At 43.0% G+C, this 12,010-nt stretch overlaps 1 protein-coding gene across 3 annotated transcripts in view; it reads right to left on the bottom strand.

Moving 5' to 3' along the window:
* The window catches only part of ak7b (adenylate kinase 7b), a 65,672-nt gene that overhangs the window by 19,269 nt on the left and 34,393 nt on the right, over positions 1-12,010 (bottom strand). For all 3 annotated transcript variants that reach the window (XM_052085741.1, XM_052085742.1, XM_052085743.1), the window contains 4 exons: positions 8,366-8,443; positions 7,139-7,288; positions 5,463-5,591; positions 5,224-5,335 (listed from right to left, as the gene is read on the bottom strand). In XM_052085741.1, the coding sequence (XP_051941701.1) occupies positions 5,224-5,335; positions 5,463-5,591; positions 7,139-7,288; positions 8,366-8,443 (469 nt within the window). The remainder of the gene's footprint in view (positions 1-5,223; positions 5,336-5,462; positions 5,592-7,138; positions 7,289-8,365; positions 8,444-12,010) is intronic.

Genomic DNA, 12,010 nt, shown 5'->3' with positions numbered 1-12,010 from the left:
GTTCATTTGTACTGCTAGGCGCTCATGGAGTGCTGTGAGTTTCTTTAGCCAGTAGGTGTGGACCATGTCCGGGCCTGGTGCTGTCCAGTTCTTCATATCTGATACTCTTTCCTGTCTGTCTGCCACTGTTATGGTAACTGGGTTATGTTCAGGGAGGTTGCTGTGCTCCTCTCTCAGGGTCACCAGCCATTGTGCACTGCTGTTATGTGCAACCTCCTTCTCCCATATGCCTTTCCAGTACCTTTCAGTTTTCAGTCTTGGTGGGTCAGCTCTGTTGTTAGGACCCTGCCACTGAGCGTACACTTTCGCAGGTTGTGTTGCGAACAGCCTGTTTATTCGTCTGGCCTCATTCTCTTTCGTGTACCGCTTTAGGCGACTGGACAAGGCTTGGAGCCTTTGTTTGGCAGTTTCGAGTGCTTTATGTGTGGTCATCTGGATGTACCTCTCGGGTATCGGCCTTTTCATCACACATCTCTGGGCCTCCGTCAATTGACTCACATCTTTCCGGGCCGCCTTGATCTTAGCCTCCAACCGTCTTTTCCATGGTGGGTAACGTATCTCATGGCTTCCATGGTTGCTCTTATAGCCCAGAGTCTCCAGGATCACTGATGCTGAAGCGTATATCAGCTCATTGGTTTCTGTGATCGTTACGGTAGGGATCGCCCTTAGTGCTGCATTCACACTTTCTATGATACTTTCAGATGGTACTTCACATAGCCGTTGTAATCGGTTTCTAGGTTGCCCAGCTTTCATTCTCGCCATGATCTTAGCTTTCAGGTCAGTTGCTGCCTCGCTCAGCATTTCATTCATTGGGGCTGGCCACCCAATCTCATCATTTGCATTCATTGGGGCTTGCCTCCCAATCTCTTGTATGACCTCCTCCTCTGATCTGGCAGCCTGGGGCCCTTCAACCTGCGTTGTACCTCATCAATCTCAAGTTGTGACAGCAGTTGCCGTTTGTGGATGTTGGAACACTGAGCTACTAGTTGTTTCGTGGTCAACCGTGACTGTGGGTTTCAAAGTAACCATTTAGCCCACATTCTCTGCATGTAACCCCTCTGACTAGGGTTGCTTGAGTCGTAGCATTCCAACATAGCCATGTTATCGCATCTCGCCCATCTCCGCTTTGTTCTGTAGCCCATTTTTCATCAAGGTGCTCTGGTTCCCCAGCACCTGACGCAGACCTTGTTTGAGCCACCGTCTCCCGTATGCCAAACCGATGCCTTACCAACTGAGCTATCCAGCCGCTATATATATATATATATATATATATATATATATGCAACCGGTAAAAGGTTGTTACTGGTTAGTAACAACAAACCAGTAACAATTACAATTGTTACTGGTTTTTCATGTACCGTATTTTCACGACTATAAGGCGCCATTAAAAGTCTTAAATTTTCTCCAAAATGGACAGGACGCCTTATGGTGCGGAGCGTCCTTTATATGCGCTGAGTTCCAAAATCTGACTGACGGCCGACACGCTGTTTATATAGAGAAAAGGCGGAAGTGACTGTGAAAGAAGTCGGCCAATCAGGGAAGGGTGGGCGTGTATATATATACATATATGGAGAGGGAGAGAGAGAGAGGGAGAGAGAGGACAGACAAGCCAGTCCGCCAATGGTGAAGGGTGGGCGTGTAAGTGGACGCCTCAAGCCAGTACCAACACTTGTATAGCGTGTGGCAATGTGCATTGTTGCAAAACAACTCCGGTTTTGGTTTCTAAGAACCCCTGAAAATAAATTTGACAAAGAGACATGCCTACGAAGCTCAGTTAAAACTTAAAGCCACCGGTTATGCTTTTGGCATGCGTGACCATCTCACAGCAGCGGTGAAAAATCAAGTCAAGCAAATGAACTCTGAGCTTGGCGTTATTCCCGGAGGCTTGACTAAAGAACTCCAACCGCTGGACATTGGCATCAACCGGGCGTTCAAAGTAAAGTTGCGAACAGCATGGGAACAATGATCGATGGCAAACACAACTTTACAAAGAGTGAGAGGCAGCGCTGGGCGAGTTACGCCACAATACGCAACAACGAGAGGGAACGCGGCGTTTTTGATGCATTACGGTACTTGCACAATTGTTCAATTCTTTCTACACACACACGCGCTGCCACCATGTTTCGCTCTGTTCTTTACTTTCAAATGTGGGAAAGCTTCACACGAGAGAAATGTTGACTTTGCTGTTGCTACTCCTTCTTTCCGCTCGGCAATGCGTAGCAACTCACACTAGCATGTGATGCATTCAATGACAACTGAGATGTGCAGTCCTCTGCTTCTGATACAGAGGATGAGGACTTTGATGGATTTCTGGGTGATGATTGATCGAAAACGTGAGAACATTGTACGATGGCTAAATAAAATACACCCGAACTCAGTTCTGCTTTCGTTGCCTTTTTAAAAACGTGTTTTTATCTTATCTGTATGTCTTGGCATGCTACCGTATGCTTCAAGCTAACGTGTTAGAGTGTGCGCATGCATGCCGTATGTTTAAGCTGGTGTATGTTTTACCACTGTAAAACTGCGGCTATTCGTACGATGCGTCCTGTGTATGTGTAAAATACAGAAATGTCAAGCATTAATGAGACTGCGGCCATTAGTACGATGCGTCGAATGGTCGTGAAAATACGGTATTTTATTTTTTATTCAGCAGCCTGACAGCAGTCGGTAGGAACGAGCGGCGGTATCTCTCCTTGCAGTGTAACAGTCTCTGGTTGAAGGAGCTACCCAGTGCTGTCAGGGTGGGCTGGAGGGGGTGGGAGGGACTGTCCATCATAGCTTTTAGCTTGCCTAGCATCCTCCTGCTGTCCACCTCCTCCAGACTGTCCAGGGAGTAGCCCAGGACAGAACAGGCCCTCCTGACCAGTCACTCCAGTCTCTTTCTGTCCCGGGCCGAGATGCTGCCTGACCAGCAGACAATGCCATAATGGATAGCCGAAGCCACCACCGAGTTATAAGATTTCTTAAGGAGTGACCCCTGAACCGCAAAAGACCTCAGTTTCCTGAGTAGAAAGAGTTGGAGTGATGTGTCTGAAGTTCGAGGTGTAGAGGATGAACAGGAATGGAGCAGTCCCCTGCGGCGCCACAGTGCTGCAAAGAAGCCTGTCCGACTCACAGCTCTGTACCCTCACGTACTGCAGCCGGTTTGTGAGGTAGTCTGTAATCCATGATGTAAGGTGGTGGTCCACTCCGGCGTTCTGCGGTTTGTCCCCCAGTAAGTTGGGCTGGATGGTGTTGAAGGCACTGGAAAAATCAAAGAACATGATTCTCACAGTGCTCCCAACCTTCTCCAGGTGTAATAGCACTGAGTGGAGGCGGCAAATGATGGCGTCCTCCACGCCGATGCCAGACTGCAGCGGGTCCAGTGCCGAGCTTATTAGCCGTCGAAGGTAGGCAAGGACGAGTCTCTCCAGCGTCTTCATCATGTGAGACGTCAGCGCCACCGGTCTGTAGCTGTTCAGCTCCTTAGGGTGGGGAATCTTGGCACTGGGACCAGGCACGAAGTTGCTGTGCATTCATCTTCTCCTTCAGGAGGGCCTTTGTCTCGGGATTAATCCATGGTTTGTTGTTGGAAAAACACCACACAGTCCTGTGCGTGTGTTAAGAAAAGATCTTTACCTCAATTCCGATTTTTTTCTGCCTGACTTTCAGTGAAGGCGGACACTTTTTTGCTCTGCTTCGGACGAACCCACCCCCTTAGTTCTCTGCTTTCACACACGTCAAGGCATAAAATCAAGTGATAGGTTACCACTGAAATGAAACCCAAAGAGAAGGCACGGAGACGGACAAACGCGTATCTGTATTTGTTGAGACTGTGAAAACCATTAATAAAATGTGTGTTTAAAAAACAACAACACCACAACTCTCCCTTTTTCGGAGCTGCAACAAAAACCTATTTAATGAAGCAGTGACACAGTTCACTGAACCAACACAAAGTTATAACATTGAAAGCATGTCTCCAGCAAGGAGCCATTTTGGGGTCGACATATTACCGTAATGACCATACACAAGGTGCACCGGATTTTAATTTTATTTATTTATTTTTTAAATGAAGTACGAATTTGGATTTAAAATAATGTCATAAAATTATTTCTTAGTGGTAAGGCAATGATGAGTTCGCCCAGGGAGAATGAAAACTGTCTCAGAATAGGATGAAGAAGCATTCTGATGTTGAGATAGAAAAAAAGATATCGTTAATTCTCCATCAATGACTAAAATTTCACCTGCTTAAAAAAAAAACATCATAAAATCATTAAAAATGGATTTTCGTTATCCCAGAACTGCCTCTGGAATCTCACATTTTGAACTATACACCTGAAAGTAAAAACATTATTTAAAATTCTGTTTTCATTATCCCGCAACCAGACCATGTCTTGGGAACACTCGGCCACCCCAGGTATCCAACCATAGCACTTTCATTAAGATCTGATGTTACATTTCAAAATAAAAGACCTATGAAATCAACAAGTTTGACTTCGTGGAGGTGCCGAGGAGCCATATCCTGCCTGTTTTAGATCCCTCCCTATTCCAATACACCTAATTCCAATGATCAGCTAATCGGCAAGTGTTGTAGAGGCCTGAAACGATCATGAGCAATTGAATCAGACGTGTTGGAATAGGGAGGGATATAAAACAGGCAGGATATAGCTCTCGAGGAACCGGAGTTCGCTACCCCGGCGTTAAGTGTGAGGCAAGCCTCTTCTCTGTCCATTTTTAAAACTCATTTGAAGACTCATCTTTATTCTTTGGCCAATATGAGACTGGCACTGACACATTGTTTCGTGATCTCTACTGTATTTGACTTTGTATCCATAATTTGTGTTTAAATTGACTGTTTTCACTTTCTTTTATTTATTTTTTTATGTTATAAGCAGAGTGCTTTGTTACAGAGCTTTGGCTGTAGTGAAATGCGCAATTAAATCAAGTTGTATTGCATAGTATTGCACTTTTTTAATTGCATTGTCTTGACACTTGGAGGATATGCAACTGTTTTAAGTGTAAAAACTTTTCAGTCACCCAGTGTCATTGTACAGAAAAACTTTGGAAGTTTCACGACACAGTATTGTAATATGCCCTTGAATGTGGTCAACCATGACAGTCACTGATGCACTTCAGTCACTTTATTACCACAACAATGATACAAAATAATGTAGCGCAATGTGGGAATAGTGGTAAATTCTATTGTCACGCCCCCCCTCACCCCCCATCCCAACCGATCTGTACCTCCATTTTGTTCCATATTATCCTTGAAAATATTCAGCAATTCCTGGGCTTCTATTGCTGCTGCTGACTCCTCATTCTCTGTCTCTGAAGGAGTGTTCCTCACTATACATTCCTGGATAGTAAGTAATAGGGATGATTAAGAGTACAAAATGTGATCTTATCTAATAAATGACATTTCTTCCTAGTATTAATGGGGGAACTAAGACAACAAATTTAGTGCAAAGTGCAGAAACACACACCAGGTTTAAGATGGTCTCAGAGACTGTCTCATTCAGCCTGATGTGATGGAGCATGTAGTGGTCACATATTTGTTGAGACACTCTAGTTTTCCCCACTGCGGGAGGACCCAGAACACACATACGGATGGGCTAGAAGGAGTACAAAATGGATAGTTTTAAAAAATGTTATTGTCGAATAGGTATGACAATGATAATTAAATGTACAAACCATACGTACAAGATAAATCATGAAGTGAAGTGAGACGAATGCTGAGGTGTGCTTGTTCAGACCAGATGTGTCTGGCAATGTAACCCGGTCAATATTATGAGAAAAAGATCGTTTGGGAGTTTGAACAGTGTTGCATGGGGGGTTGCAGGAACAACTGTGACGCAGGGGAGATTAGTTGTTTTCCGCATGTTTCGGGCGCATAAAATATGCCAGAAAGTGCTCACAAGCCACTTCTGTTGTCTATTTTTGTATACTTTTCTTTTTGTTAGTCCCATTTGACATATCTCAGTCTTTTATTTTATTAATGCTGGACGATTTCCTCCCACATTCCAAAAACATGCATGGCTGGCTGGCTGATTGAACACTCTAAATTGTCCCTTGGTGTGAGTGTGAGTGCGGATGGTTGTTGGTCTCTGTGTGCCCTGCGATTGGCTGGCAGGGTGCCCCCTGCCTACTGCTCAAAGACAACTGGGATAGCCTCCAGCATGCCCCGCGACCCTTGTGAGGATAAAGCGGATCAGAAAATGGATGGATGGATGGACATGATAGCGTCTCACTGTTACCTTTTTCTACTTGAGCGCTCCCTCGTGGCCATTAGAAAAATCTTTAAATAGGCCACATCATTAAATAAACCGCAGGGTTGAAAGCGTATGACAAGTTGCAGCTTACAGTACGGTAATTACGGTAAATGCTTTATCTTCAGCACATTTTTGTGCATCACAAAAACTTTGCATTTGAACAGGGGTGGAAAGACAGGAAGAGATAAATCATTCCTAGGGCCATTTACGGCGTACGTCACACACCACAGTCAATCAAATTCAGCTACATCAATGATTTTGAATTGCACTAGACCCCCACGTTGACCAAAAAAGCCGCCGAAATCCAGAAGGGGAAGTTGGCCGCTTAGTGAAGAAGGGTTTGTGTGTGGGATTGATTCTTATTTGTTTTGGTCAATGTGTCCGTGCATCACATAAACAGAGGTAACTTTTTTTCTGTGAGTTAAAATGTTATCAACAATTGTCTTTAAGCATAGGACACTTGCTTCTTATCTCCACTCTCGGCTCTGCTTCAGAAAATAGAAGCAGGCACCCTGTCGCTGTGAACACATTCCACAAAGTCAGGCGCTCGCCACTGGCTCCGAAGTACATGGGACCATCAAACTGTGATTTTTTTGCAAGACGGAATTGAGTGAATTAAATGTATTATTCGAGATTATCTGGGTATTTTAAGGAAAGCAACTGGCAACTGTTTTAAATCGTGAAAAAGGGGATGTGTCTATTTTAAATTATTGCCTGTGTAATTATTCAAGGTTTTACGATAGCAACAGTGGACTTTAACAACATATTCCAAATATAATTGACCTCAATGAAAAATCTTTGTTTTTTGTCATGGAATGTGGTCAAACTTCGAGATCCCCTGTATGTGGATACAGCACGTTGTACACAATATGTCAAATTTTCATACATACCAGCAGTCCCCTGACCTGGCGATACTCTTCCACCACTAGTTCAATGTTCTCCACCAGACCAAACTCACACAACCAGTGGATCGAGAACAGCTCCTTGAGATGGACACCCTCCATGCAAAGGTTGACGTGCAATAAATCAATGTCCATGATCTTTTCAGAATAATACAGATACTATTAGAAGTGGTTAAAATGTTATAGAAAACAGCAGTTTCATCCATCCATCCATTTTCTACAGCAGGGATGTCAAACTCATTTTTAGAACAGGCCACAGAGTGACAGCTTCCCTTACAAAGTCGGTAAGTCTCATCTTAGTACATAAGATTCAACAAAGCTTTGTCCAAGGAAATTGCAGACGATGATGTAAGATAATCCAAATGTTACCGATTGTTATAAAACGCTTCTTGATATATTTTTACCCACAAAACCTAAGTTTGGGAGCGAGGTTAGGCACGAGTGTTGTTGCAGACAGCACCTCTGTTCAGTTCATGCTTTCTTTTCTCTCTGATGTTCAATGACATATTTTACTTAACTCAACTGTATTTATAGAACACTTTAAAACCACCACCGCTGTATACAAATTGCTGTACATGGAGCAAATAGCATATATACAACACTAAACATGAAAACCCACAAGGTCCTAGGCTCTGACCTTCCTGTGTGAAGTTTGCATGTTCTCCCTGGGCCTGCGTGGGTTTTCTCTGGGTACTCCGGTTTCCTCCCACATTCCAAAAACATGCATGGCAGGCTGATTGAACACTCTAAATTGTCCCTAGGTGTGAGTGTGTGCCCTGCGATTGGCTGGCAATCCGTTCAGGGTGTCCCCCGCCTACTGCCCGAAGACGGCTGAGATAGGCCGCAGCACGCAACACGACCCTAGTGAGGATAAAGCGGTTCAGAAAATGGATGAATGGATGGATGGCTAAACATGAAAATAGTAAATTAATAACAAAGACAATGGAAAGCACAAAAACAGTCAAACTAAAAATCAAGTCTTGAGTCATGCTGACTCAAAAGTGAGTTTTGAGACGAGTTTTAAAGATGAGCAGCGAGGGGCCTTGCTGAATATTCAGTGGGAGGTCGTTCAAAGAGAGGGACGAGCAACGGAAAAGGCTTGAACCCATCTGAGCCTTTGCTTGGTCCTCAGTACCTCGAAGAGTGCCTGGTCAGGTGTGTGGAGGCGAAATGCGAGACTTTTCTATTGAAGCAAACCAAATACTTACAACTTACACTCAAGTCCTGTTTGAGGAAGGCCTCTTCAAATGGCTTCTTCTGGATCTTTCCCAATCCGAGTGCGCAGGCAATGGCCTGATGAAAAACAAAATGAAATATAAATTTGGTATTCATGCCCTTTCGTGCCAGTGTCTCTCAACCAAAATATAAATTACAAGCCATGGCATGAAAATCGCTGAGATTTTGATATCAATGGCTTTATGGGCCAACCATGACTGGTATTTGATGCAAAGCTAGACTTCTTCTTTGTTACTGTTTATATAATTATCATAATGCATGAAACATACTCCATTGACTAGCCTACACTGAAAAAAATGACTAGTAACATTGACTGAAAAAAATCTTGCAAGTATTTGCACCCACTCTGAGTAAATTACACTGCTCATATTTCAAGTATATCCTACTCATTAGAATTAAGTAACAATTACAAGCAACTAAAGATTTTAGGTGGGAAAATATTAAGTAACTTTTACTCAACCCAATTGTGAAGTTACACACTCTCATTTAGTAAAAAGTAATTGCTGTACTCAGGTAACAAATGTTAAATAATTCAGTAAATCTTAAATAAATTAAATGATGACCTATATCTAGCAAATAGGTAGTTGTAGCTGAATCATACACAACTCTTAACCCAATACATCTAAGTACTTGTTACTAAATGTGTTTCAATAAATGTGGCACTAAATATTAAATTTTCCAATGCAAAGGTTTATTCATAATAACCATGCATGGCAGACATAAACATGGCATTTACATAGAAATAAATCACAAACATGCAGGCTGGGTATTTGGTAAACACAATTGTCTTGGAAAGGCGACATAACTCTTTAACAAAGAAATATCTTGTTTGAAAACAAAATCTCCTCAAAATGAAGTTGTACATTTTTCCCTTTCCCATTGTGAGATTACTCCCCACCCCTCCCCCAACATCGTTTGTTAATTTATTTACTATTTGAGTATTGTATAAAAATTGTATAATACCTGGTTTTAGATGACACTACCATATTTTCTTAAAAGCTCACAGCGCCTTAAAATCCGGTGCGCCTTGTGTATGGTCATTACGGTAATATGTCGACCCCAAAATGGCTCCTTGCTGGAGACATGCAATAGAACACGGAAATAGAATACTGTAGCGGAAAGAGAGTTCACTGTGAACAAGTCAATGTTATAACTTGCTGTTGGTTTGGGAGGCCAGCCCCAATGAATGAAATGCTGAGCGAGGCAGCAACTGACCTGAAAGCTAAGATCATGGCGAGAATGAAGGCTGAGAAACCTAGAAACCGATTCCAACGGCTATGTGATGTACCACCTGAAAGTCTCATGGAAACTGTGAATGCAGCACTGAAGGCGATCCCTACCGGAACGATCACGGAAACCAATGAGCTGATATACGCTTCAGAATCAGTGATCCTAGAAATGCTTGGCTATCAGAGCAACCATGAGAGCCATGAGATATGTTACCCTTCGTGGAAAACATGGTTGGAGGCTAAAATCAAGGTGGCTCAGAAAGATGTGAGTCAATTGTCATCTTTATGAAAGAAGAAACAAATACGACATGTATTTGTCACGGTTGATTTGTTTGGAACCAACAGGTGGCTCTGTTGGGCTCCTCCTACAGCAACACACCTGTTGGTCATCATGTCATTACTGTCGTAGGTTTTCTGTTGAAAGGACGCCCATCCCGACCACTCGGTGTCGGGTCATTTTTGCTGTTTCTGTCACTGCTTCTGTTGGTTTGTGTTTATCGCGTTATATTATTTGCTTTTCCAATGGGTTTTGTTGTTACTTTGAATTCTTGTTGTTTTCAGGACTTTGCGTGTTCTGGGATTTGTTTTTCTCAGTGTTTGATTAATATATTTTGTCAAGTTCACCCTGCTCCTCCCTCCTGCCTGCTTTTTGGGGTCATTCACCACCCCCGCCCGTATTTACGACACCCAAAAAAATAAAAAAACATCTGGCCCCATACTAATATCCTTAGCTCAGTATAAAAGCATTCAGTGTTATACTGTCAAATGATTTTTAAATTCTATCAAAATCTTAACCTTTAATGTTTTAAAATTAACAGTATAATGCACCGAAATGTGTGCAACCTTATTTGAAGATAACGTTTGAACTACAGGTAGAAAACAGAGGAACATCAGCCAACAGGTTTTAACGGGTAAAAATAAATGACAGATGAGGGTGTGTGATGTTGCTTCATGACAACAACTTCACCCTCAGATTATGAAGTTTAGGCAACAGCTTCACGGCATTCAGTTCTTGCAAAGGTTTCTGAAACACCTCAAAGGTGTAGCGCAGTGGAGTGCGGTTGGCCAGGGTGAGGGCATAGATCACCCCCATCAACAGCATGCAGGCTTTCGCGGTGTCACCGCGCGCAGGCAGTATCTCCTGTCCTTCAAGAAGGATGGAGATATCTACTGGATCCTCTCCCTCAGCCCCATGAGCCACCGGGATCTTGAGGGTGTGCTCGGCTGCATTGCTGCGATTGTCCTGCTACATGCAATGAACAAGAAAAATAGAACCGTTTCAAACATTTGAATTAGCTGACATATTTCTTCATTGGCACACAGTCATGAACTAGTATCAAATCAGCATGTTCACCATGTTAAATTACCAGTATAGAATGCATCTCGTCAGTGTACAGACTATTCCAATGTAATTGGAATGTCCATATTCAGTAAGAGTACCAATCATCAGTTCAGTTAGTAAGCACTGCACATGCATGTATTTCAGCTCTCCAACTTCCTGAGATATGGGGTTGATTTTTTTCCTGTTTATTAACATTTGATTTATATTGATTCTTGTATCAATATCAATCACACCTTTGGAATACCCAGGGCACACATGATAAAGAACGTAATCCATAATATTAGACAGGGAAGGTTCACCCCGACATCCTTTTAAGAAATGCTGGAGCTAAACTACAGGAGTAATGTGGATTGAGATAAAACACCGGGCATCGCAAGGCTACACTCAGACAAACTGACACACACAGACTGTCCAGGAGGCTCCACTTAAAAATCAGTGGGGCACAAAGATGAATTGCTATGGCCATTAAATGTCACCAAAGACTTGTAACAAGACTGGCTAAATGGCACCAATGAAACATGAATGACAAGCCAATGACATATGTCGCACCAAATGCACTTGTGCCCTGTTAAAATAAAATCATGGATTACCCAACAATCATCAAAAAGGTCCTCCCCCTTCTCCCCAGGGTACAGTAAAAGAGCACCGATAACTGCTTCACATCTTACTTCAGTGCTTAGTTTCTGCTAAGTCAGGGGTGCCCAAACTTTTCGGATCAAAGATCTACTTTTCGATCAACTAACCTCCCAGGTTCTACCCTTACCGACACACACACACACGCCATGATGAGAAACAGCCTGAAACCGAGGCATGCGACGCACTTTTGCAGCCTGTTAACTATCGTAGCTCGCACGTACCGTTTTAAAGTGCTTCCCTGGACCCTCCTAGATTCCTATTCTTTGCCCGTGCCCTCGATGAATTATACACGAAGCAAACTCTGAATGAGAATAATGACGATAAAAGACAGAGCGCAACAGCTCTGATCACAAGCTGCAATTGCAGACTGCTGAACGCTAACAACTTCCGGTGACGTAATCACAACCCACCGTAAAT

This window comes from Hippocampus zosterae, chromosome 14 (genome assembly GCF_025434085.1).
Source record: "Hippocampus zosterae strain Florida chromosome 14, ASM2543408v3, whole genome shotgun sequence".
Lineage (NCBI taxonomy): Eukaryota > Metazoa > Chordata > Actinopteri > Syngnathiformes > Syngnathidae > Hippocampus > Hippocampus zosterae.
Note: the sequence above shows the minus strand (reverse complement) of the source record. Positions and strands in the feature narration are given on the sequence as shown.